A 27,620-nucleotide genomic window follows, 5' to 3' on the forward strand; every position below is an offset into this window, starting at 1 on the left:
GGAAAACGTGTGTCTTTTTGATTTCTCACCCTGAGTTGCAGAGCCTTTTATGACACTGAGGATGCACATCACTTCTGTGACTGACCTAATTCTCTGACATGACATATGCCCAGCAGAGTTGGGTATTTGTGCCAGCATTGCCCCAGTACCCCTAACATTCCATACAAATTCCTGCCTCTGGTCTAGCATTGTCTTCACAATCTCTCAGGTTGCAAGCTGGAGTGGGGGGGACCACCATGATTATCCCTGCACATACTAAGTTCATCTCACCCACATGTATCCCCAGTACCCAATTGAGCTGGGCCAGATGCTTAACCACAGCCGTCGAGCCTGTGCAAAGTCCCTAGCAGCAGCACCACAGCAAAATGCCCTTCCTCAGCTCCCTGCCTCTCACTGTAGCCTTTGGGCAAAAACGTTAAGCTGCTAAAGAGGCCCATAGAATAACAAATATAAATCAGGCTACAGAAGTAAACAACATTTGCAGCTAAAAATTAAGGAAACTCTGTACCTAGCAAGCAAATAATCCAGGAATTGTAGGTTTATCTTCCGGTCTAGTGCATGATACAAGTACTGACATGGGGCACTGCTGGAGGCTGCTCACATAGTACTTTTCAGTCGGAGCTGTCAAAGCCTCTGTGCCAGATAGGCTGTGCCAACAGACCATGCCAGAAAATCTGTAGCAGCATAGGACAAGCATATTTTCAGTATTGATCTACACCTACAGTACCAGTGTACACAGTATTTATACGACATCATGCACAAGATGGTGCCCAGATATTCTCCTACACAAGAGGCATGTGCTGAGCTATGGTAATTGCTCAGTGATGGCTGCAAATCTGTGCGCACTGTGACATGCAGGCGTGTGCACACCAACACACAGGTGTGTATGCACACAGCTGCACACGTGGGGTTTTAAGGACACTTTGATATGTTGTACAACACAAGCTATTGGACTGCAGTCTGTTACTCCTTGTACTGAGGAAGCTTGAGTGTGACTCAAGCATGGAGGTGTTAGTCATGGACCGGGAGGTGGGGGTGGGTGGGGGGGGGGGGTGTTTGCAAATGGGTTGTTGTGAGTGCTCAGGTCTTCTCAGTTTAAAAGAACATCTTGGTGGTTCAGGACTAGCAGCGCTCACTGACAGGTCTGTTTGGGGTCTCTGTGGGTGTGTGAAGACACACTGCCCCTGTCACATGCATCAAGGTAAACTAGCAGCAGTGTGCCTGTCAGGATGCCCAGACACTTGGGAGGTCTGCTGGTGCACACAGCAAAGGCAGCTTTGGAAGGATGAGCAATTTGGCTAGAACAAGAGTCCCTTCCCTGCTTTGCCTTGCTTCTCCCACCCACCCACACCCACACACCAAGCCAAATACAGCCCTTAATGTCTGAAAACCAAGCTACTGCTTTGGAGTTTCAATCAGATAATCAGCTCCTATGTCCCAGATTCTAATCAACACATCCATATTCATGCTTTAATTGGAAAGTGTTGTTAGCTTGATCTGCTGAAGAGCCACAGGCGTAAATGGAAGGGGGTGAGCAACAGTGGAGCTGTGCCCATATCTGGTTCTTAAGGCTTTCAATTCCCTGCTTCCCTGTTAACCAGCAGTGCCTGCCATTCGCATGCCCAAGAAAACAATTCTGCACAAAGAAACAACTGGCAAAGTAGGCAGGCAGTAAATGGGGGTACAAGTGAGGAGAGAGTGACAGGTAGCATCCTTCCTGAAGGCGAAGGTATAGAGTGGGCTGCCTGTCACCCAGGAACAGCTCAATCTCCTGCCTATGCGCTGGCAAAGGATCCCAGCCTTATTTCTGCTTCCCAGGCATGGCACTGGCACACCACCCACACGGTGAAACCAAATTCACCCTGTGCTGCTTCCCTGAGTGTCAGGGACTGCCTCAGTTTGGAAAGAACACACCATTTGGTGTCCTGATCCTAGTATTTCTCACTTGGCAACACTGCAAGTTGAGAAGGTTCAGGGGATGCAACAAACTCGATGTATTTTCCTTAGAATACAAGGAAAAGCTTATTAAAGGACCTTAGATATATCCCGTCCACTTAGCTTCACTCCTGCCTTTTCCTACCCCAGATCTTAGTGAGTTAGAAGGAACTAAATTTTTCCCAAGTTGCAGCAGAGCAGGCAGGCAGGTGGTTAGTCAGGCAGGATCACAACACACCCTGATAGCATCCTGGGCTGGGGTCTAGGCAGGGCTGGGCTGAGAGCACATCCTCTGGCAGGCAGCCTGGGAGACAGGCTCTTTCCCTTGACAGATGCCACAGCTTTGGGTTTCGGTATCTGCAGTAGCGGCTGCATTAGCTAATGCTTCGGTGAAGAGAATTAATTGTCTGAGCAGCAGCTAGGAGCAGGAGGGAGCAAGTGATTATGCACCCTCGTTTTCTGCCTCTAATTACTCTGTTCTAAACCCAGTCCCAGCTGATGCATTTCAGAGGCATTTGAGCTCATCTCTATCTGGTGGCTAAATGTGCAGGATGCTGCCAGATGGAATCACAGTTTGTTCAGATAAGAAACACAGCACAGACAAAGCACAGGATGACAAAAAGTGAAGCAAAAGCAGGTTAAAATATATTGTATTTGCCATCTAGTAAGATTATTAGGAGTTTGAGAGATGAACAAGTGAGTGTGGGACAGAAAACATACCAAAGCCTTCCCCTTTGAACTCTTTTGGATGCGTCTTAAAAAACGGATTCAAAAGAGGAGCTGTGTTAGAGAAAACTGATAAAGAGTGTGCAGTTTTATTGGTGGTTTTTTTTTTGTGTGTGGTTGTTTTTTTTTTTTAAGAACACTTTTTAGAATGTTTTGTTCATTAAGGTGATACCTTTGAAGCATTTTCACTAGGCCTACCACATCTTCCTACTCGACAGTGCCTCATACTTCTTTACAACATCCGAGGACTCTGCTTTAACAAAACTGGCATGTTGCATCCCTGGGAAAACACACTGGGAAAAATCTGGCTGCTGTTCCGTGCACAAGGGTATTCATCAATGGTAATGAATGGATCAGACTAGTCATTGACAGGTGACCTTCATATCTGAGGTATGTTCACATCATGAGGGCTGAAGCATCATGAATTTGGAGCTAGGGGCAGCTCTGTTGACTCAAAGGAAATGTCTTCTACTTTCTGTGGCCAGATTTGCCACCTCAAAAGCATCCTGGCCTGGGTCAGGTGAGACATGAAATGTAGCTCTTTTGGGAGAGCTACCTGGAAATGATGTCTTCAAATGTAAGGAAATATAAATAACAGAGCATATCCACAATAAGTATCTGATAAAATTATCACCTAAGTGACTGAAAAGTCTTCCATCATTTGAGATGGGTTTAGATATTTAAAAGAACAAGAAGCACTGTGGACCATAGTGTTTGTCCAGGACTAACCACTACAAGCAAGCGCTTAAAGAGACTGAAATAGGTTTAAAAGATTGCTAGGTCTCCAAGTGACAATTATATTGAAGCTAATTTCTTGTGCAGTCTGGTTCAACCTATACATCTGCACTTCAAGGGCTCATTTAGCTCGAATGATCAGTGATCAGAAATAAAAATATCAAAAGAAATGTGTTGCGTATGTGTGTTTTTAACCAAAACTGGCACCACACAGTACATTAACTGCTGCCTCCCAGGCTGTTTGTCTTGGCTTTGCCTGTGCACAGATGGAAGAGGAACTTAATGTTTCCCCTGTTATTACTTATCAAGTTTTTTTGCTTTCATATTGATTAAGCTTAATGTTATTCCCAAAACCAAACAAATCCTACCTAAACTAAACCAAAAAATCCCTCCTACCAGCCAAACCCCAAAACTTTTCCAGTAGGTAGTTAGTGACTTTTGCACAGAACACATCCAGCATCCTGACAATCTACAGGAGTCAAAACAGTCTGTGGGATTAACACAGCATAAAGCTGTAGCTACTAAAAGCCACAGATAACGCACATACATACATACCATTGTATATATGCACATGTAAATATATGTAGTCCTTAGAAATCATATGGGAGGACATTTTGTATTTATTCATTAGTTTACTTTCCATCTGTAACTTCGAGGAGAGGACTTCTGAATTCAGAAAGCAGTATGAAGCAAAGGGAGTCAAATGAGCTTCAGGAGCAATGTTGGCTGTTTTGTGTTTTCTTTCCCTGCAAACACTCTCTCAGCTAAGCTGCTGCATGATTTTTCTGCACATGGCAAATGACTGGGAAGTATCATCACAGAGATAATTGCCTTTGAAGTGGTGGGTGAAGTGATTCCTAGCAATGTCACACCTCTCCTTCCCAGGGGACCAGATTCCTCCTTGTATAGATTACTGTGTCAGCCATCATGTGGCAGGGCTACTGCCGGGGGTGGTACAGAGCAAAAGGAAACCTGGGCACATTACTGCAGACAGAAGCTGCAAGGTACTGGCCTGAATAAGCAGCAAAGCCCATGTGCTGGGGCATGCCACAGGATTTAGCAGAAGGAACATGCAAATATAGCAGGGGAGTGCTTTGAATACTTCCTTAGAGTCATGACAAAGAAGCTGTTAAAATAGGGTAGGAATTTCCCCTTTTCTGTAACATCTCTGCTTGCAAGATCTGCTCTCAGAGACTTTGATGGATGCAGCACAGAGAATTCACGTGGAGCTGAGAGTGTTTTACTCTAACCATCCCTACAAGCCTCTGCTACCTCCAATGAATCTTAGGCTTGGGAACAGAGTCCTCTGTCTGGAGTCACAGTCCCAGACAGCTGAATGCTTTGGGAAGCTGACACGTGCCTCGCCTTGGGAGACTGCCAGCCCTTTGATGCAGCAGTGCTCACAGAGGCTGACTGCAAAGCATGTGGAGGAGGGAAGGAGTGGAGGAGCCCTTAATTTGGCTGCCAACTTTCAAAGCGCTCACTCGCTCAGGAGGTTGTGACAGCTGTGATTGAAGCAAGCGTGGGAGGATGCAACTGCAGGAAAGGGAAGCTCTCGGGCTGGGCTGGGTTTTTCAAAATGAAAGCCAGAGTGGCATTTGCTGCAATGAGAACTCTGCTGTGGGTCAGGCACCTCCAGTAAGTCAAGGCTTTCCATGAGGAGAGCCAGAGGAATGGCTTAGTTTAATGCATGCAGAAGACAACTATTCGAGCTATTTAACAGACACCACATTACATCAAAAAAGAAGCCTGGATTCAAAGGAACCCACTGATCAGTGCCAACACTCAGCCAGGCAGCAAAGAAATACCAGAAGGAGCTGGAAACGCAGTTGTGAAAGCTAGCACTTGCAAAAGATTCTTTTCCCTACTAAGGCAGGAGATGAGCCAGAAGAGAAGCTGGTGAATGACCCCATGCCTGAAAAAAGCCCCATTCCTTGGCAAAACTCAATGAGGGCCCAGGGCATCAAGCATACTAATGCCTCAAATAAACAAGAAAAGTCTTCCAGCTGCAGAAAAGCTGTAGAAAACAAGCATGGGACAAGCAACCACAGGCCATTCTCTGCTCCTCCAACATCTCCTGTGCAAAGGCCACAGACACTCTGGGAATGCCGAGCTGAATTTCTCTCACTGTATTTTGCTTCAGTGGTCCAAAAGATGATTTCAGCCTGCCTTCCTGAACAGGCCTTTCACTCACACACACACACTCATCTGCTCCTGCACCTTAGCTGGGAAGCTGTTAAAACAGATACTAGTGATGGACTTAGCTGTGGCTTCCACCTCTTGTGAGCGGTACCTGTCAGGAAAGCATCAGTTCACTCCTCTCCGCATGTCCAGCCCTGACCCCACAACCAACATGGGGGTAGTGAGAGGGGACACACAGCTGCACAGCTGAAGCCAGCCCCAGCCTGATGGGCCCTTGAGGTGGCCATGGCAGGACTGAGATGGGGTCAGAAAGACTTATGTATTTTGGGGATCAGAAAGCAGTGTCTTTTCCAAGCAGCAGAAGAAAAGAGATCTCCTTGTTTCCAAAATCAAGTTGGTACTTGTTAAGTAAGTACTAGGCTCATATCACTATATCTCTCCATTTGTCAGCCCATAGAAAGCAACATACCATGGCACAAGCCCATGACACGTTTCAGTAGTGTACTGTTAAGCAGCATGAGGGCAAAACTTCTACTCTATGACTTTTACTGAAGATTTACATGGTGATGAAGACATACATCATGACAGCATCTTATCTAACTTTGAACGTCTATGATAAGATTTCTCTACCCCTCCAGTAACTAACCAGGATGTCTTTGCACATGAGAAAAAAAAAAAAAAGATTTAAGTCATCTTAGAGTAGACATGCAAAGCACATCCACATCTGTGCTGGTAGAACCCATTTCTCTTCTGTTACATCAGCAGAGCGTCAAAGTCTAAAATCAGATGAGATAAATACTATCTCTACTGACTCTACATGGGACTTGAAACCCACTGAATGACATTGAGAAAATTCTCACAGAGAACCCACACTATGGTTACTGCTGGATCAGAATTCCTTCAAACCACTAGCAGCTCCAGGGCTGCTTTCTTTTCCCAGTAACTTCTCATGTTGCTGGCCTTTTAAATTCATCCTTTAGCACCCCAAAGCTGACAAACCCCTTTGGGATGATGTACAAAGTTTATTACATGGGAAGGAAAGCACATGAAATGTAAGAGTGCAGCCCATGACCTTCTTAAGTTGTTACAAATATTGTCCTTGCAGCCAACACCCCCATCCAGAAAGGCCCAAATCTGAAGTTGCAAACTCCCCCTCCCCATGCCCTGCTGATGGAGGGAGTGAGCAGACTCCATACCTTCAATGGGTTTGGGTACAAAATGTGATGAGGGTTTGGTTTTTTTCACTCGGTTTCCCTTCATAATTTGACCTTCTTTATTGAGTCCCAGGAACCACGCTCGTCCAGACTCTTGCTGCCGGTACAGCGTGGAAGAGTAAATAACGTAGTAGTTTTCAAAGACAGATTCCTTAAATTTGCACTCTGGTGTGAAAACATCCTGCAGTGAGAGAGAGAGAGAGAAAAAAAAAAAGAGTGATAGAAGGAATTAATCACTGATCTCCTAAATTAGGCATCACTGAATGATACACGATGGTCATGCATTGTGGTTAGTTTAACAATGGAAAACAACAGGCATCAGCAATACCAGTTACCAGCAATAACACATCTAGAAAGATCCCCACTGAAAGGGAAGGCTCTTCTTCACCAGCAGAGCTGTGGTTCGCAAAACATTCTACAGTAAACAGTCATAAAAAATGTGCAGGAAAAGTCAGGAATTTTCCAGGATTTAGACTGAATACTAAGCAAAATTAAAGAAGAGAGCAGAGAAGCAGAGACAGCCCTGCTGCTCATTGGCTGTTCCCAATGCCTTCCCCAGGCTTTGCTCTTACCTTCCCTGTGATGTGCAATTTTTGTCTAAAATATTGAGGCTTCTCCAAACTCTTATGGGCAAAAGGCAGTTTATTAGGAACATTTAAGTGGATTTAGAGAAACAGGAGTGCACAAGCTAGTAAATTATTTATTTTCAAAAGTGATGGGAGGAAATGCTGGCACAAAGCCCAGAAATCATTCAATAAAGAGCAAGAAGTAATCTCAAAGACTTCTGACACAAATATTTCTTCAGAACTGAGAACTGGTCCCACACCTGCCCAGGAACAGGGGACACACAGATCTGTCCCCAAAGTGTGTGCTGGCTGTGAGAGTGCCTGTGCCTTTGCCACTTACGCTGGCTTTGTATAAAGTCTCAAGAAGAAAACTACACTCACCTATGGACCGAACCTTGTCATGTCCCAGTAACTTCTCATGATTTAACAACAGGGAAAAACTAAACTTCTTGTAAAAGAGCTAGCTGGCAGGGGAACTCTGTGACAGTGGGCTCCCAAACCTTCACTAAGTCAGTTGTGGTTGTTGGTGGGTTGTTATTTTTGCTTGGACTTTGGTTCTGAGCAGAAAATTCATCTTGGCAAAGCAAATTTTCCCACTGGGTTCCTTAAAGCTATGTCATTATTGCAAAACAAAGCCCAAGCCACAATGAAGGAAAACTGTTTTAACAGAAAAATCCTTTCTTGTAAAACCCCAACAAGGTATCTCAGAGCCCCATGAGAGAAGACAGGTGCTGGTACAGGTGAGTGATGCTCTCTTCCAAGTCCTTCCCACTCAGAAGTCTTTGGGAGCTTCTCTAACCTTGCTAAAGGAAAACCCATGACCAACATCTGAGCAAAGCTTTTGGAGTAATGCCACCCACCTACCACAAACCTCATCTAAGGGTGAATATTTTGAACATTCAGCAACACTCAGGTATATTTGTGAGTTATATAAAGTGTTGCTGGTCTGACAACCAATCCAGTGTGCAACAGACCTACGGAGCCAGGCAGGCTTTAAGCCACAGAAGATAAAGCACAACTGAAAGTGCAGACCTATGCTGCACATGTGAAATTTCCATCCATCATTAGTGTCACACAAACACTGTCAGCCCAACAGATCTTTTTGCCCTATCTGAGGGAGTCTTCCTTGGTGGAGAAATAAATATTTTAAGAAGAGAGTGAAAAAAACAGAAATCTTAGAACACTACAAAACAGTTTTTGACATATCTTCCCAAAAGATCAGTGTTTAAGCGCTCCTTAAATCTGTTCTTTATCTCCAGCCTTTGTCTTGCCTCTGAAGACAAAGCCAGGCAGTTTGCTCCAGTTACCTGAGAAAAGCTGGCTCAGGGACTCTCCTTGGCACCAGGCACAGCTAGGCAGCATGTCCTGTGATGAAGAGCATCTCTAAAACCAAACCGACCTACTCAATCCCCTTTCCCATGCCTTCATTACCCAATCAATATAGACTTATCAAGAAAATTCCTTTTAGGGGGACTGAAAAGTTGTTAAGCTGTGAAGGACAGCTGACATTTAGCATGTGTTTTAATTTCAGTGTGGAAAAGAGACTATTTCGTATTTTCAATAAAGAAGAAATATAAAAACTAATGCATTTTGAAAATGTAATTTCAAAAAGAAAAAGAAAATCTAGATTTTATCTAAAAGTTATTATAAATCAAAATTTCAGATAAATATCTATTGTAAAATACTGCATTACAATATTTTACAACATGGATGTTCATAAAAGCAGCTGCTGTACTCTATATCCGCTTGTGCCAATAAAGCATCAAAATTACTATTTTTTTTTTAAGGAAATGTATTTAAAACATAAGCCTAATGAAGAGTCAAGAAAAATAAATTAAAAACAGTGATTTTCTTTAAATGTTTAAGCTCCTCCACAAGCAAACAAAACTATTCCATTGTTTTTGTGAGTTGGCTGGTTGATTCCTCCTCCCCCACAATTCAGTTGAAATAGCACTTCAGGACACTAAGCCATGGCAACACCACCAAGAAATAACCCAGCTCTGTCCGTTTGGCAGTTTAGAAAACTCACAGATTTGACAGCTAAGCTCAAGTTAAACGATGTCATTTTTATTAATTATTATTATCCTTCTTATGTATATCGCCTTACCAGCAACAGCTAGTGTCTCACTGTGCTATGTAGGGACAAATACACACCAGAATGCAATTCATCGTATCACCAAACTGACATATCACTAGGTCTTCACAGGTTTGAGCACCAGAAATCTCTGGTGTGGTCACTACCACGTGCAGACATGACACAATGAGCAAGAGGATGAAGAAGGAAAAAAGTGTCGACCAGAAAGGAGATGGGACAGACAAGTAGAACACAGGTTACTCTCCCAGGCACCATCTGGGATATTTGGAGGGTCTTCAAAAACATGCAAACCTTTAAGCTTTTCTTCATCAACATCTTTGTGGTAGCCAATGTCAAGCCTTCAGCTACATCACATCACTTAGTTTTTTTGCATATGTCTTTTGCTAATGGCTTTGGGGCTACCAATAACAAAATGCTATTGAGATATTAATGGCAGAACCTCTCTGCAAGATCTACAGTCAAAACTAATTGTGGCAAATACGTCAAATTAGGTGGGAACTTCTGTTTCAGTTGTCTTGGGCTGAGAAGATCTGGGAAGAAAGAGGAGGGTGCAGGTGAGCATAACAGGCTTCACACTAATAAAGTAGTTCATAATAGCCACTACTGGTTAGACTGAAATCTGAGATAAATGCGGGTGGTTTTGGAAAATCACTGGTCTGTTGGCCAGACCTCTGGGGCATGCAAGCTTTTTGTTTTGTTTTCTTTTGCCTTTTAAAATTAATTTGGTGTTGATAAAATGTGTTAGATGGGCAGACCTGGAGTCCAATACTTCCTCTTTATCCCACAAGCACAGAATGACTAAAACCAGCAAAGGGATCCTCAGACTGTGCCCCTCACATGCTTCTGACAGGACATATGGACATCTTCCTCCAGGGGTAGTGGTATAGTAAGCCCTGGGGTCAGGAGCACCCACTTCACCCTCACTTGGTACAGGGGCCTTTTGAAACAGGCTTTTAAAGAACCCCACTCAATTATGTTTCCAGCTCTCTCTCTAATACAAATAGCACAGCCAGGTACAAGTGAGAGGACAGATGGCTTCATCTTTTAATCACTGGTCTTTTATCAGTCTTTAAACAAAGAAATACATCATGACTCTCTTTTTCTGCACAAATTCCATAGAGACCCTGGCCCCCTCTCAGCACCATCATGAATTCAGCTCACTCAGAAAACCCACTTATCCTCATTAAAGAGAGTATGCTTGTGATCTGGAGGGGAAAAAAAAGAAAGAAAAAGGTAATTTGTCTGTTTTTAACTTCATGTGAAATATGTGAATTTGACTAAATCATTTTTAACACAAAGTAAACAAATACATTTATTTGTTTACTATTTGGCGATCTAGAGCCCAAGGTAGTGTGTCAAATGTCTACAGATATTAACTGAAATCGTTTGAAAAAAAAACAGATTTTTTTTTTTTTTAATTCTTAAACTAAAAATCTGTATGAAATATTTGTAAAAGAAATGTTGGTAATTTACCTGCAGAAAGATTAACATCTGCCTTCAACCTGTTTCTGTATCTCAGTCAAATCCCTTGAACAAAAGGCAATTCTAGTAAGAAGAGTAATTAATTTGCTTTGAAAAACAAACATAGGTTTGGTTTGTGTTAACTCTAGTTTTATTGGAAATTGCAGTCTAGAAAAAATGGTAGGTCTCACACAGAAAATAAGGGAGAACACATTCTATGACACTTTGAATCAAAGGGAGCTAAATATATGCAGCTGCTATTTGGGGGGGGATTCAGTGTGTCAGACGTGCTCAGGGACGGTGTAAGGTACCATGGATTGCCTCAAAATTTTAGAAAAAAAAAATAAGATGTTTCACTTATCCTTGATCCCAGTAATGTTTTCTGCATCTGTAGATGGAAATGTGGACGGCATTTCCAGCACAACCTAATCTCTGTATTGCTTGAGCCGGTCTGGTCCTTCAGGGAGGTATTGGTAATGCCTGGCCCCATCTGCCCCTCCTCCCCTGCAGCACAGCTTGAGAAGGCTGTGCTTGACAGTTTGTGAGAAGAGGAGAAGAGAGCTTTTTTTTTTTTTCTAATCTACCTAATCTACCTCAGCTTCTACCTGTCTTGGTCAGGTAAATCTAACCCAGCCTCTTGGCCTTGAACACAGTTAAGTTTGATTGAACTCTCTTTTGCATTTGTGTAAAGCTGGAAAAGCTCCATAGACATCACTGAAGAAGCACCACTGTCAAACCTGTGGATGGGAGGCTACAGGGTGATCAGGAAGTGCACTGCCACCCCCGGACATCTGAGCTCCTTCAGAAAATGCTGATCCAATGGTGCCACATCCCTGTCACAGCACTGCCAGAGCAGTGGACAGCACTGGCACTTCTCTGAGCAAGAGAGAACAGTGTCAGCCCCTGCCCATACCAGGCTGGCATCACTGCCACTGGAACCCTAAGCCAGCTGGAAGGTGCAAAGTAAGGGTCCCCCATAAGCAACAGTATGGTGCTCCTTGGTTCTGATCACAAGAGTGAGAAATCTGCTTTCTTGTTTTAGTCCAAGCTCTGGTGGCCCAGAAGACCCTGATGTCCCCAGACCATGGCAGAAATGGTGACAGGTTTTCATGTGCAATGCCCAGGGACAGCCAGGAAGCCAGCAGAAGACTGTCACCTGCTGCTGCATTCAAACCCAGCTGCTCACTCAGTGTCCCCCTGGACTGGACCGTTTGTTTGTATTATTTGCCATTTCCCTACAAACATTCTCAAAATTGCCAGATAAATTAAGATATCTTTTTCTTTTTCCCCTCAATATTTCCTTTTATTATAACCCAAAGGAGAACAGTAAATATACACATCCACATGCAAATCTAATGACTTAATAAATTTAGTCACTGAAACTAGGAGCAATAAAAGGAAAAACCCATTCTGCAAGTATTTTGTGCCACAGTTTAGGAAAGGGATGTGAATTATGAGTGTTGAAATACCTAACACACTCCCAGAGTAACAGTTTTCCTTTGGTTACAGCACTTATGTGTTTCTCTTTTATGTTCTGCACAATTACTGAGCCAGATCTTCAGATAGGATAAAACTGCACCAAAGTCTACAGTACTGCAGGGCTTCCCTCCCAGAGAATCTGGCTCAGGATACTTACTGGTGTTAGTGTTAACACTTAGAGCTCATAAAGTCATTTAAAACATATTAAGTAGGAAACATAAATATCAGCACAGCTATCAGCAGTGGCATTTCATCATGGTTGTGGAGGCAGATCATGGAACAACTGGTTTGTGTTCACTATGTCTGTATAAGACCTACTTCATCCCAGTGGAAAGGATGGCAATGCAGAAGAGCATCTGCTTTATGGTGCTCTTAAACTGTAAAGCCCATTCTACATTCCCCACTGACCTCAGTCAGAGCACAGTTTAATCAACACCCCTCTGATGCCAACAGCACCGAGGTTTAGAACTGACATCATTGTACATAGACCTGTGTGGATAAAAAAAGACATTGTATTCTTGAAGGCATTTTCACTCCCAGATGAAATGCAAATGCCCAACTGCCATTTATACCTGGGAAAATTCAGGATCTGGGAATCTGTGACCACAGACCTCACAGAAGTGCTACTTGATCCTGGCATACTCTTATTCACAGGACCGGTCTTTAGCCATGTACATTCTGTTCACAAGACAAGCTCTGTGCAGATCACAGCAGCACTCCCACAGGCAGTGATGCCTTGCATACACTTCGATGAAGTTCAGTGTCTTCTTGCCTCTGTATAGCTTCTTCCATGACCTAGGGTTGCCTCTAAGGGAAATGCTTTAAAATGATTGTAGCTGAGCTCTCTCTTGGCATGTGATCGAGAACCACAAATGTGCATCCAAACTTTACATCTCATCACATCTTTGTCCAGATGGCAGGTGATATTCTACTGTTCACACTCCATTTTTCCTCCCCCTTCTAGTTCCATAAGAGATTGGTGACAAGTCTTCTTGGTGGCCTTTTTAGAAGTAGGAGAGAGCAGATATGTTTTAAAATAACAAGCTGCTACATGGGAGTGTACAGCCCTGTTGCAGAGCAGAAATTCACTTGATGAGACAATATGGTATCTGCAAGTATTCTGAATCTGCCTGGACCATCTGTGGGCTGGAGGGAGCACATTTTCAAATAAATCACCATCCCTGCAGGTCTGGTCCCTACCTCTGGGAGCTGAGAAGCAGCATTAGCAAGCAATTTAACTTACTGCCTCTGAAAAATATAACTAGAGGGCTACCTGCCCTCACTTTTGTGGGAACTCTCCGTGCTCAAGGTACATATTTGTTCATCTGGCTCCACTTTAAACCACCCAAGCAAGAGGTAGAGTGCAGGTCTGCTAAGTCTTGTGAGGTGACCCAATACTCCATGCTGGACAAGCCTCTGTAATTAAGCTGCAAAACCTTTATATGCGGACACAAGCTGTCCCAAAACACTTTTTCATGCTCAGGGACTGAATAAATTACTCCTATCACCACAAAGGAAGTTTGTGAATTCTAGAGACAGAAGTGTGATTGCAGTGTTGACATACCCAAGGTAACCCTGCAGCAGCAAGACATCTGCCTGGGCACATAGCGGAGTATTGACCACAAGCCATGGCAGGTTCTGTAAGATACATTGAGCTCCATTCTGCCCCAGCTAAGTGGTTACCTCGATCAAAATGAGCTCATACAGATCCACACAAATCCAGGCTCATATCTGGCTACAAAGCAGATGAACCTCATGAGTTTGGGGAATGTAAATTCAGACCTGATGATACCACCATAGCTCAGTATTGTGGTGTTCTGCTTTCAGCTCTTGGCCTCTGTACTGTGCAGGCACATTTTTATCAAGTAGTTAATAACGATAAAAATTGTCCAAATTCACTGTTTTGGCCTTTGGCATGCTGCTCATGCAATCCTGATAGTAACACAGCTTTCAACTTAATGAGTGCTGACAAGAACATAACTTGGGATGACTCTTCAAGCTGGGCTGTTCACTTCCACACCTCCCTGGAGAGCCTGGGTAAGCTGGGTGAGAGATCAGGCTCCAGGAGTAAGATTTGGGTACCAACGACTGCATATCTCTGTGTATGATGTTATCCAGGAAGTCTGCGCATTGAGCAACTCACCCATGTGGCAAACAGAGCAAGTGACATATTTTGTCTTTCGTTTCACTTTTTTCTTAATGGTAGACCCAAACTGAAATTCACAGTTAGATGGAATAAATTTCCATCCCTTCTTTCTAATATATAAGGTATATTTGGATTTTAATTGTTTTTTTTTTAATTCTGGATCTTACATTAAATATTAAAGCCTTTTATAATTTGGAGTTGTTATGAACTGCATAGCTCATTCACATGGTACTTGGCCCATCCAGTTCAGCACCACTCTTCTAGGAAAGCAATTGCTTCCTACAGGGGGCGGCTGGTGGTGGTTCTGACAGCATTGTCTCTGGTATTGCATTCCTGGCAGCCCAGGCATCTGGTGAAAACCCAGGATAATTTCTAACCTGGGAATCCCAATTCATCCATTGTCTTCTCTACATTGTTTTTCTGACAAAGTGTCTGAAATTGGTAACAATGTTACTAACTCTGCTTACTCCGAAACAGTATCCAGAAATACATGTTTGCATTCAGAGAGAATGATCATGAGACAAGATGGGACAAGATGAAGATATGTTAGTTGCATACAAGAAAAACAGTTTTCCTAAATTAGCATCATACTGCCTCATCTGCTAAAGCCTGAAATAACTATGAAGAAAAATAATAATGTAAGAACTCCAGAAACACAGCCAGATGGGATGCTTTGAACCTGTGATCTCTCTATGGGGCCAAGGAGAGTTTCTTGGCATGAATTTGAGCCTAAGCAGAGAGCGCAAAAAATTAAATTGTGGCCTTTTGTTACTTTTGTGGTTATTATGGTTGATAATAATAACGATGTGGAAACTAAAATAATTATTATGCATTTATAAACATGACATTGTTTTCTTGTGATAATCAAATGAAACTTCTTAGTGGAAACCCAGCAGTCAATATTAGATTTATCATGCTATTATTTTTTATTAAAATTATCCTCAAATCTGAAATCAGAATATGAATATTTGGGCATATAATAAAAATGCCCTCACCATGACAAGAATACAAGGAAGACCTCTTATTTTCTATATTTTTGTGTTGAGATCCTGGGTACTGAAAGACCAACTGGTTTGACAGGTATTCTGTAAAACAAGAGGTGTCAAATATAGTAGAGAAACTTATTTCCCCTGGGTTCCAGTTCAGTTTCTTAGGCAAACACCCTCTCTTTTTGACATAAATGAAATAATGCAGTTATAACAATGTCAGGGAGAAGGGGACTTAAATTGAGTCCCAGTCCTTGCAAAGCAGAGTCTCTGGCGGATGGTGTTTTAGCACACAGACAAAACCGTGCCCTGCATAGAGTTCAAGTCCAAAGAAAGAAAATAGCCTCAGCCCAATTTTCTGTGTAGTTCATTTTTTGAAGTAGCACATCACAGGGGCAGAAGATAAGAGGACTTTCCAAGGAGCTCACCAGGTCTATTACAATCATAGGCTGCTGATGTCCTGAGATACCCTCTTTGCTTTGACTCTTAAATTCAAACCATAAGACCCAGTGGAAACACACCATGTCCAACACTCTCCCTATCTTTCCTAATGCTGGAAAGATCTCTCCTGCATTAAACCAATTTCAAAACTGTCATGACCAGAGCTGGAAATTCAAGTTTTTTGCTGCTAAAACTTCCATCCTGAAAATGAGTGGTGCTAGATTGTTAATATTTTGACAGCTTAGTGACAGGTTAGCTGCAACTGGCCAATTAGCAGAAAGCCCTGTGGTCTAAAGCATCAGCTGGGGCTGGGTTGAGCTGGTGTTGGACAGGCAGGATCTTACAACCAAGACTAAATGTTATGAAGTGTGACAATTTATGTGGCTTTTCCCTCCCTCTTGCAGCAGCTGCTGCAGTGCCTACACAGAGAAAAGGAAAGACTCATGGCATGTTCTTGGGTGGAGGCCAACTCTGCTGCCCACTGGGAGAGTCAAAGGGAACCCACCGAGATCTGTGCCTCAAAGCCTGGGTCCCAGAAATGTTTCTACTGAGAAACCAGTGGAAAAGGTCAAAGGTGTTTCTTCAGCATCTGCCAGGTTGGCCCTGAGGTGTCTTCCACATCTCTGCTGAGGGCTGCTTTACCACAGCCAAGCAAACAACATGCCCAGCACTTCAAACCCCTCTGCCCATCATTCCAATCACCAGTGAAGGTGGGTATGTGCCATAAAGGACTGTGAAGAGAGGTTGCAGACACATTTCTCTTGGTCCTGAGCACCATTTTCTGCCAGTGGAGGGAGCTTGTTGAGCTCAGTTACCTGTCATGTAACTGAAGCATTGGATTTTCATTTCTGAAAGCAGGATCCTCTGCTAGTCCTTACTCCTCCAGGCTCCATGCCTTTGAGGGACTAGTGTCCCACCTGATAGTCTTCATTCTGCTCATTGTGTATGAAGATTCTGTCTTTGGTTGTATACAATAGAGGGATATTTAGCCTAAGGAATGAATGAGCCTCCAGATCCTCAGAACATTTTGAGGGGAGAAAGAGAGAAGAAAGAAAGTGTTTCACCCTTTGTTCTATTTTCTTGGAATTCAGAAACCAGCCAATTTGGCTGCAATAGAAGTCTCATCCATAAATTGACCACAGTAACTCTGCATAGCCTGAAAGAGTTGACAAATTTCACAGCTAAAACGACTTCACAGAGAAGATTGGTCTTATTTATACCTTGAATGTATTTCCACAATATGTATGTGCTGACAAGATGACTTGTTCTTTCTCTGTTAGTTTCCTTTGACGCGAAATAACTCGTGGACAATGCACAAACATTTTGAATGGACCCAAACTATGCCACAGCTTAGTTCTGACTGTTCCAGTATATGCAGCCAAGTAACCCATTGTAGCTGATGCTTTGCTTCCCAGGAATCAGACAGATGGAATTATATCATCAGGGATTTTGCAGTAGTGGCTATAGTGAAATTTTTCACTCTGTTGCACACTTTGCTAGAGAACTCAGATTAGCTTTGGCATACTGATCCTGTTCAGAAGCCAGCTAATGACTGCAACTTCCAATCTAAGATAATATAGTCACTCTAGAGAGAGTAATATAATACACTAACTCTATTTGGCACAACGCACAGTAAAGCAGGAGACCATTTTATTGTGTTACTAGTGTACAGAAGACTGTGCAACTGTCTTTAGATTATATGACCCAAAATACATCAACAAAGCCATCCAGAGTTAAAATTGTTATTTCTCATTTGTAGCTACTTACTGCAGCAGCAGTCTCAATGAGACCCAGGATTTACAATCAGATCTGCTGACATTTGATTTTGTTTTACAGAGCTTGTGTCTATAATGCAGAACCAAATCTGTAGAGCAGTGGAAAGAACAGGACACTCACACTGTACGCATTTCAGGACAGGTTTGGTCTGGTCTAGCTGTCATGTGGTCCCATGATCTGAATATCTGGCACTTTAGGGGCACACCCAGAAGGTAGTTTAGCTTTACCCAAAAGGAATCTAATTTGCACATCCTAAGACCACTCTCTGGTGCAAACCAAAGAGCTGTATGTGAGGGTGACAGGAGGGATTACTTCAAAAATGCAGTCCTGGTCTGAACTAAAACACTAATTCCAGGGATAGCTGGGGATGGATGGATGATTGGATGGATGGTTGGATGGATGGATGGAGGAATGGATGGATGGATGGATGGATGGATGGATGGATGGATGGATGGATGGATGGCTGCTATGCAGTAGAATAAATTAGGCATGTGATAGATGTGAAACGTCAGCAACCTAGTGCACATCCTTAAAAGAAGCCAAGGGCCCTGTGTGCATTCTGATCTAAACACACCCTGGAAACAAGGATGTGAGCAACATGCTGTAACCTCGGTGCTGCCTGTACACAAGGTCATCTTCTGCCACATGGAGTTTGCACTTCAGATTGTTCCTTTATGATCTGAAATGCCTCACAGCCACACTGGATATAGGAATGAGAAGCCTTCCAAAAGCACATACCACTGACACCCACAAAGTGAAACAGCAACATTAGTAATAATAACCAAAAAGGTCAGTTTTTAAGCCTGCATATTTGAACCTCAGTACCTTGCTTGTAGAAAGCCTAGGGTTTACTACATGTCACAGCTGGATCCCTTAGAAGTCTGAAAATACTTTTCTTAGTATGATAAATGTTAGAGATTTTGTGCATCTGTTCTAGCAAACACATTGAGAGGGGGGGAAGGAAACCTCAGGGATCTCCTGACTATACCACTGAAGAAGGAATGTGTCATTACTGCTGTCTACTGAAAAAAAATCAAACAAAAACCAAGAAGGAGAAACCATTTGTTCATGGGCATAACAGTCATTTCTTACAATCCACAATATTTTATAGTTTTCATATGTTTTCATCAATGTTAAGTCCTGAGTCATTAGTGCAGCAAGAACAGAACTGAATCCTCTAAAAATCATTAAAGCTGCACTACACATTCTGTTCAAGGAATAAACACTGATTCATTAATGTTTCAATTAAAATGGATATGATCACTTTCATAACAAGGGAAACGAAGGAGAAGATTATAAGCCCTGTGGGAACTTAGCATCTGGTGCTAGGAGAAAAAGACATGAAGATAACCTGTGCCTGATTTAACTCAACCAAAGGCAGGGACTTCATGCAAGCAGAATTTAGTGAAACTCTGCTATCTGATGATGTACTCATACTAACGGACCTGAACAATCGCTTCTGCCCCTATAGTTTAATAGTGCTGGGGTCAGCAACAGACACACCCTGTCCAAATTCATCACACAGGGCAACAACAGTGTAGCCATGAATGACTGCCAGCATACTTCACAACACAAACGCATTTGGAAGATGAAAACCCATGAAGCAAAAATTCAATCAGGCAAGCGGCAGAATGTTTATAAAATCATTGGACCTTATTTACTAGTTTTACACTACTGCATCTCTACTGACCTAACCAAAGCATATTAGCAAACTGCCAATATACATAGAAATACATGCAACAAGCCTCTGCACTTAGAGGAACACACAGAAAGTAGGAGCACCATGGGGACCATTTTACTTAGAAGAGAGTAGTAAAAAAAATATGAGGCATGTGAGGCACCAAAAAAAAAGAAAAAAAAAAAAGCTGAAGCTGTGAGATTTTGCTTTTTAAGCTGGTCATAAAGAAATAAGCCTTTAACTGACAAGAATGTTTTCAAAAGTCCACTTTCTAAATTTAATTTTCTATTGAAAAGTCTTGGGTTTTGTTCTTTTGTTTTTTTCGTTAATGTAAATTTGATAAAAAACGGGGCATGATAATCCTGGCGTTACACATTTTCAAAAGCCATTTTTCAGCTCTAGCCTCTTCAGAGGGTGCAGATAACATTTGCATGGATACAAAGCCCTTGCAGAAAGAATGTTCCTTAAGGGCAGAGCTGGCGGTAGGGTTTAATGTGGTAGGAATTGAGATTTAAAATCAGCAGCATTCACATTAATAGCCATTAAATTATTTATTCATATCAGGTTCTGGAAGTCTGGAAGACTAGGTTGTTCTGAAGGGCTCCTGTCTCATAAACTTTGTTGCATGACTTACTTTCAGCTATCATTCTGAGGGATGTACATTCATTTTTACAAGTCTTGACCTACACTAAAGCCTTTTGTTCCTTCTTTCCTTAGTTTTGTGAACGGGGAAAATAAAGTCTGTGCACCCAAGTAACATATCCAGGAAGCAGCTGCTGTTGTGCACCACAGCCCATGCTCCAACACAACAAGACAGAGAGCTTGCAGTGTGGAAGAGGCTACCTGAATTATTTGATCCAGTCCTTGCTACGGCACACCACCAGTTCTCAACGAAGCTTCATTTATAACCCTCTGATTTCTTTCCCCCACAGCCCATACTACAAAGCTCTTTTGGAAGCCAGCTGCTCCAAGAGCTATATATCTACTGCTTTCCAGCCAAAATCTAGCCCAAAGTCCCCAGTGACACAGGCATCAGGTTCAGGGGTCTCAAGGGGCTGCTGTGGAAAGGCTCTGCAAGGAACACAAGTGGGCTTTTCAAACAAACCAACTGCCTGCACCCCACCAGCCAGCTGACCACCGTGCTGCTGCTGGCCTTCTCATGACCATGGGAAAAGCAATGGGAAAAACCCACGCCGGTGAGGCCACAGGGGCAAGCAGCAGGGCTACAGAAAACTAACCTGAGCTGCAAAAGATGCCAACAAAATGGTATTCTGCAGTAAAAAGTTCTCAGCCTTTTTTTCCCCCCACTTGTGTCCTGAGCCCTAATGTTGACCTTGATCCATTTAATTACCTCCATAACCAAATTACACTGTAGCAGAATGTAATTATGCAATCAAATAATGAGCTGTGGTTTTGCTCTTGGTCTTGCATGCAAAGCCACCTTTGAAGAGGGTGATAAAAGAAGTGATTATTATAAAAAGGACAGTACAGCACCATGTACCAATTACTGGCCATGAAGCAGGGGACAACGTCTGATGACAATACTGATCCATCAGCTGCTTTTCATAGGCAGCTGGCAACCCTTTCCACGCTGCAGCCTCTTAGCCAGCACTCTGGGTTTCATCTCGACACCAGACATACGTTCACAACAGGCATGCTGTGTGACAGGGCAGCATTCCCGAGGATACCGACTTCTCCAGCACATCATCTCTGTTTCAAATACACTTACTAAAACTGACTTAAGAACAGCTATACTGAGCCACTTCATCAGTCTGGCAGTGACCAGCAGCAGCACTGAGGGAAAGGTGTAAAAGAAGGGCAATACTGTAGTGAAAGCTTCTTGCTCCCAGCAGTGGGGAGCTTGTGCCTGCTGGATCAAGTGACAGTATCCTGATGCTTAGGGAGAGCATCCAGCTTCCCATGGGAGTGCCCAAGTGTGGCAGGCCTTGTATGTTCAGAGCAGGGTGTGGGAGCTGGTGTAGCTCCCCAGGGAGAGGCAAGAAGGGTCGGGTCTGAGCCAGGAGAGGCTTTTAAGGAAACCTTTACTGGAGAAGAGCTTCCTGATGGGGCACAGCTTGGAAAAGCAGCTCCAGGATTGTACTTCACTGCCCAGCTCAGGGGAGGCTGTACCCCTGTCAGATCTTGGCCTGTAGAGAATTCAGCTGTGTTGAGATTTTGAGGTGGGCGGGAGGAAATGGCAAAAGAAAATAAATTGCCAAACACAATTTTGACCACACTTATGCTTGTGCGTGTCATGCTCGACTCACACTTACACAGGCAGCTCAGTGGGACAGAAACAGGATCAACCCTATAAATGACAGAAGTAAGGGTGGAGGTTAGTTCCTTTAGGGAAACAAATGGTGCCTAACAGCAGATAAACTGAATATTTTCATTTTCCTCACTCATTCAAGGGTCCTATGAGGGACAAAGAAAGTCCCACCATGGTGAAGAGGTAAAGGATATGGAAAAATTAGGTCAGTTGCATAAGATCCTTGGAAAGGCTATGACAGAGTCAGAATCTGGATTTTCTGAATCCCAGCCCAGTGCTTTTAAAAGCTTTTGTAAAAGCTTTTCTCTTCCCCATTCAGGCCAGTATGGGAAGGCACTGTCATGACAGACAGAGGAGGATCCACTGTAGCCACAAAACTGCCCTTTACATCCAGTCTGCAGGGTAGCTCCACTTGACAGCTGCTTCTGAGCCCAAGAGTCCTGGCACTGAGGCACAACATTGCCATGGCCCATGTCTTTTTTCTGACTCTAGCAGTAGTAGCATTAATGTTTGGGAAACACAAAGTCTTTCAGCAGTGATGCTGAACACATGCACATCAAAAAGCTCCAAAAGGTCTATGGAAATGAATTCCCTATTGTCAGCAGCAGCTTCTCCCTTTGCAAAGATAAATAGATTTTTATGTATGCAGTATATGTGCCAGCATGTACTCTACAGCTGATAATGTTCAGCCTCCAGTGTAACTTGTCAAAGCCTGATATGCCTTCCTTTAATCAATGTGGCAAGCTCCTGAACACCATGTGCTTCAAGCAGTGAGCTGCTGTCCCTGTAGGCAAAAGAATGAAGCGCACTGTCATTCTTGCTGCTGCACTTCAACACATGCATCTCCTGGTGATCAAAAGCCAAAACAGAGCTGGATGCAGCTCACAGCTTCACCAGCACAATCCCTCTAAGCTGTGGCTTCTCAAAAGGCCTTGAGAGGAGGTATCGTAACATCCCTTGGCTCCATGTAAAGACATAAATGAGAGAAAGTGATGACAGGCAATGTGGGATGGCCACAGTGCTTCAAGGGCTTCTTCTTGCCCCATTTCTAATTGTGCCATTTCTGGTTGTTCATTTTGAACTGAAAAGGATGAGGGTCATCCCAGCATGACTCACTCATAAAGCAAATTCCCCCTGTATAAGCTACTCCATACCCCTGTGCAATGCTAGGACAAAGGATGAGTCTGTGCAGACAGGGACTAGTATACTGTGGGGGTTAGGAGAATTTGTGGCCAGCTACTCAGGAGTATTAATAAGCAGAATTGCTGAAACCAGACAATTTATGAAAATCTGATGACCACACAGCTGCCAGGGGTATTGGAGGCGCGGCATGCAATCGTGCAGCTCCAGAAGCCATTTGAAAGCCAAAGACGAGCACTCAGGGACAAGGCACCAGGGAGATGTGTTGGCATTCACAGGTCATGCAGAACAACTGCACTGATTGCAGTTTTGGGAGAAATATCGTGGGGACAGCAGGGAAGCACAGTGATCTCATCTTCCTCGTACCTGACAAAAGCCCTCTCAGGGATGACCCTGCAGTGCATTTCTTCTTAGTGTTGTTTGGACTGGGAAAAGGATGTGCTCTCTCCCATGCTTTCCAGGATACCAATTTGCTCTAAAATTCCCAAAATTGTCTCTTCAGTCTCACAACATGGGTAAAGCCACATCATGCCACACGATACCAACTTCTTCCCCTTCTTACAATTCATAACTTACATTGTCTTTTCCCACTTCTGATTTCTCTTTCTTTATCCCCTCACACTTTGTTTCACCACAGCAAGCTTCTGTACCTGAGCCACAGCTTCAGGCAAACAAGGTTGCTCAGATATTCAGCTGCTCTGAAGAGTCCTTCAGGCCCCAGTCACATCCATTATTCCATACTCTATAAACATTTAGACACAACTTCAACTGGCTGTAAGAAGCAAATTCTCATTGGCAACTTCCATCATTCAGAAATGTAAGACAGGAAAAAAGATTTTTAAGTGTAATGAAGAAAGGGACATACGGTTCTCCCATAGGAAACTGTCATTAGGAGCTAGAAAGTAACAGAACCAAGGCTGCTGTCAACTTTTTGTCCCAATACAGAAAGCCTCAGCCCTGCCTGGCAGGCAGCAAGAGATCTCCAAGTGCTGCACACATGAAAGTAGTCTCATGCAACTGATTTCAGTACCTCTGTTACACTCACTCTGCTGCAACCCTGCATCATGGCACAGAGCAGTGACAGCAGAGGCCCTTTGGCTGGCAGCCTAATCACATGGGGAAACACTAAAGCTAGGAGCTGTGAACTGGTCCACCCTGAGCTAAGAGGGCATCTAGACCCCATTACCAGTGGCACAGGGGTTTTCCATCCCTGCCTTGCTCACACACTTGCAATCCACAATACATACGCAGGCCTCGTCACCTCTGTATAGCGTTAATGGCAGGAAGTTGGGAAAGAGCCCCTGCAGAAGCAGATATTCAGGCTCTGCTCTTCCTAAAACACCTAAAACTTCCTGAAAGCCAGCAGGGATCCTTCTGGGGGCTATTACACAGCCCTGATCCACCTGCAGAAGAGCAGAATGGTCCCACAGATACACCATCTCTACAGCCTTGTGGGAAGTGGGAGTGCTTGCCACGCTGTGCTAAGACTTATCCATCCCCTACACTGCCCTGTGGGACATAGAAACACATGAAGCAGGCATATATATTCAGCATGCTCTTGTGCATTGGTGCTGTACAGGTACTGCATAAAAGGGCTGGATGAGTCCAATGCAGGGTGCAATTTAGATACACCAGACTAACATTTTAGACACAGCTGCTGTTTGTGCCAGATTCTTGCCACCCTGGATGAAACCTCTCTGCTTTTCCCTGAAGGAAATTTCAGTGTGATAAAGGAGTGCCCTGACCTGCTGCTGCACTTCTACAGTCAGGAACATTTGGAACATTTGGGTCTACCCCCCAGCATCTCCACACCACATACGACCCTTGCAACAGCTGGTAAGTGGTGCAGAGACATGGCTCCTGCCCAAACACATGACAGTTATTGCTGCTGTCAACTCACTCTGTTGAAAATAATCCAAACGGCAGCAGTAAGAATCTTTGGCCAAACTAGTTAATTGCCATGAAAAAGCTGTTTCCAGTTAAGGGAAGAGTTAAAGGCAGCATGCAGTGATTAATGGTCATAATGCACATAATGGCCCCAGTGCAAGGAGGCTGTCACTGTTCTTAGGAAAAAAGAAAAGAGCAGGAGAACAGCTCACATGCTGTGCCCTGGCTGCAGCACACACTGATGGCAGACCCAGAGCTGAAGAGCACTGTAGGCAGCCCTACGCTCATATGGAAACAACAGTCTTAGAATCATTATAGAATCACAGAATGGTTTGGGTTGGAAGGGACCTCAAAGATCACCCAGTTCCAACCCCCTTACCACACACAGGGACACCTTCCACTAGACCACGTTGCTCAAAGCCCCATTCAACCTGGCTTTGAACAATTCCAGGGATGGGGCAGCCACAACTTCTCCAGGCAACCTGTGCCAGTGCCTCACCACACTCAGTAAAGAACTTCTTCCTAATATCTCATCTAAATCTACCCTCTTTCAGTTTAAAGCCATACTCCCTTGTCCTGTTGCTACATGCTCTTGTACAAAGCCCCTCTCCAGATTTCTTGTAGGCCTCTTTAATTATTGGAAAGCTGCTATGAGGTCTCTCTGGAACCTTCTCTTCTCCAGGCTGAACAAGCCCAGCTCTCTCATCCTGTCCCCATAGGAGAGGTGCTCCAGCCCTCTGAGCATCTTTGTAGCCTCTTCTGGGCTCGCTCCAACAGGTGCACATTCTTCTTATGTTGTGGTCCTAGAGGTGAACACAGTTCTGCAGGTAACTGTGAGAAAGGAGTGTGCCTTGCAGAGTCAAAGCCTCCATGTCCCATCACACCAGGATAGTTCTGTGTCAAAGCAGGGGACCTGACAGTTCCAGGAGAAAAGCACATTTTTAGTAGAGGTGCTCTGCACAAATAGCAAGTTTGGTGCCAGATGGTTACATCATTTGTGCTTTTAGGTTTGATTTTGTCCAAATTCACATATTTGTTGAGAGAACGAAAGTGGTGTTGCAGCTTGGTCTGTCTGTGAGGATTCATTGCAGCATGTATGTCTCTTCAACACTTGGAGGCCCAGAAACCTGGGACCAGACCCTCCAGGGAATTCACGACGTCAAGTCATCCCTCCTGAAAGTAAGTAAGGCAGTACTTAGGGCAATGATTCCCAAAGTCTAAATATTTTATTGATGTTGTAGAGAGGAAAATATAACACAGAAATGTGTTGTCTTCATCTTGGAAGAAAGTATTAAGGACCTCATCAGATTTTGACTGTTCACCTTGGTCTAATGATGTGTATGTAAAGTTGCGACCACTTTGGTGTTGTTTTGTGAAGACACAAGAAGTTGTTTGTGGAAAGTTTCTACTTCTGCCAGGGAAGGGATAGGTTGTGGCTGGCTGTGGCTGATAGCAGGATTTCCCTGCTAGTCTGTCAACACAGGTATAATATCAACTGCAAATTTCTATACCTTCAAAAAAGAATAATACACTAGCAACAGACAGGTAAAACTTTTCTGATCTGCCCTGACCTTGAAGATCCCTTGACAAAACTTTCCCCTGTATTTTAAACTCTATATCTATATTATTGATGAACCCTTCAGTCACGCCTAGTGAAAATCCTTTAGACATTCAGAATATCGGAGATTGGCTATTTGGACAGGTGACAAGCCCATTTTTGCTAAGCCAATATTTTTTAAATCAAGAGTCACCAAGCAATGGTAATAGGAGTGAAAGAAGATGGGAACTGGAGATACTACCCCACCTCCCAGCAGATTTCCTGAGAGTCCTGACAGCCAGAGTGTGCTCCTGTGCTTGATTAATTTAAATTGGGAGTTTCTGAAAACAAAAATGTCACACTCAGCTTCTAATCAGAGCGTAAAGGTCCTGCAACTGATCAGCAGGCAGGGAATGCTCAACTGCTCTGCAAGATACTCATTCGTCTAAGACCTTTGCCAATAACTATATTTTCACTGTGCAGCTCTTTAAACTGAGATAAATAACCTCAACAGCAGGGTAAATGACTTCTCACAAGTGGGGCTCCCTACTAATTACTCCATGGACCTCTGTACTGCGACAGTCCCACTCCGGCACAACCCCTGCACTGACTCTTCCTGTGGGACAGAGGTGTAGCGGAGCCTAGTGCTGTCTGTCTGAGCATCCCACTGGTCCTTTCAGCTGCTTTCCAGGGTCCCTCTACCTGAGTTTCCATCTAAATTTGGAAAGATGAACTTTTCTTTATCTTGCATGTTCCTGGCCCCAGGCTACCCAGCTACCACAAAAATACAAAGCAGTGGCTAACAGAAATGGTTATTACTAAAAGGTTTCTTGCTACATTACTTTTTATGCAGACTCTCATTTTACATCGAAACAGCCACCTTTTTCTAACGCATGCATGCACACTCAGTAAGCTGTGAAAGTACAACTTTATTACCATGGATTTACCTCAAAGGGCAAAACTGAGCCAACAATCAATTCAGGTTTGCTGACAAAAAGCAAAATGCTAATACTGGTGTTAGGGAATCAAAATGTCACTCCTTAGCACCTGCATGAATATTAATCACATCATTTTTTACATAACATTTTCCTTTCTTTTGCTTCACAGCTACTTTGCAAAGTAGCTCAAACCTTTCTAAGTTTGGCCTGGAACCAATCTATGCCATTTTCTGTGCCAGATGTGGTTTCAGGTTTGAGGGTCAGAGACCCTTGGCATTAAAATGAATAGATTTTGAGTAGTTTCTTGAATTTTGTCAGCAGTTCAGTAATAAGCCCCAGATCTGTATATGCTTCAGATCTGTATATGTAATATCACTGTGGATGGCTAAAGTAGAAATCTGGTCCTGGATTTTTAGACCTGAAAGCATCAGTCTTTCCTACTTTAATTACTGTCATAGACAGACTGTAC

The 27,620-nt window shown here is 43.4% G+C and overlaps 1 protein-coding gene across 3 annotated transcripts in view; it reads right to left on the reverse strand.

Annotated features, from left to right (window-relative positions):
• Positions 1 to 27,620, reverse strand: part of FGF12 (fibroblast growth factor 12) — a 228,904-nt gene that overhangs the window by 2,413 nt on the left and 198,871 nt on the right. For all 3 annotated transcript variants that reach the window (XM_062606315.1, XM_062606316.1, XM_062606314.1), the window contains one exon: positions 6,735 to 6,933. In XM_062606315.1, coding sequence (XP_062462299.1) covers positions 6,735 to 6,933 — 199 coding nt within the window. The remainder of the gene's footprint in view (positions 1 to 6,734; positions 6,934 to 27,620) is intronic.

This window comes from Pezoporus occidentalis, unplaced genomic scaffold, assembly GCF_034315485.1.
Source record: "Pezoporus occidentalis ecotype Australia unplaced genomic scaffold, CSIRO_AGI_Poc_V1 ctg95, whole genome shotgun sequence".
NCBI classification, from domain to species: domain Eukaryota; kingdom Metazoa; phylum Chordata; class Aves; order Psittaciformes; family Psittacidae; genus Pezoporus; species Pezoporus occidentalis.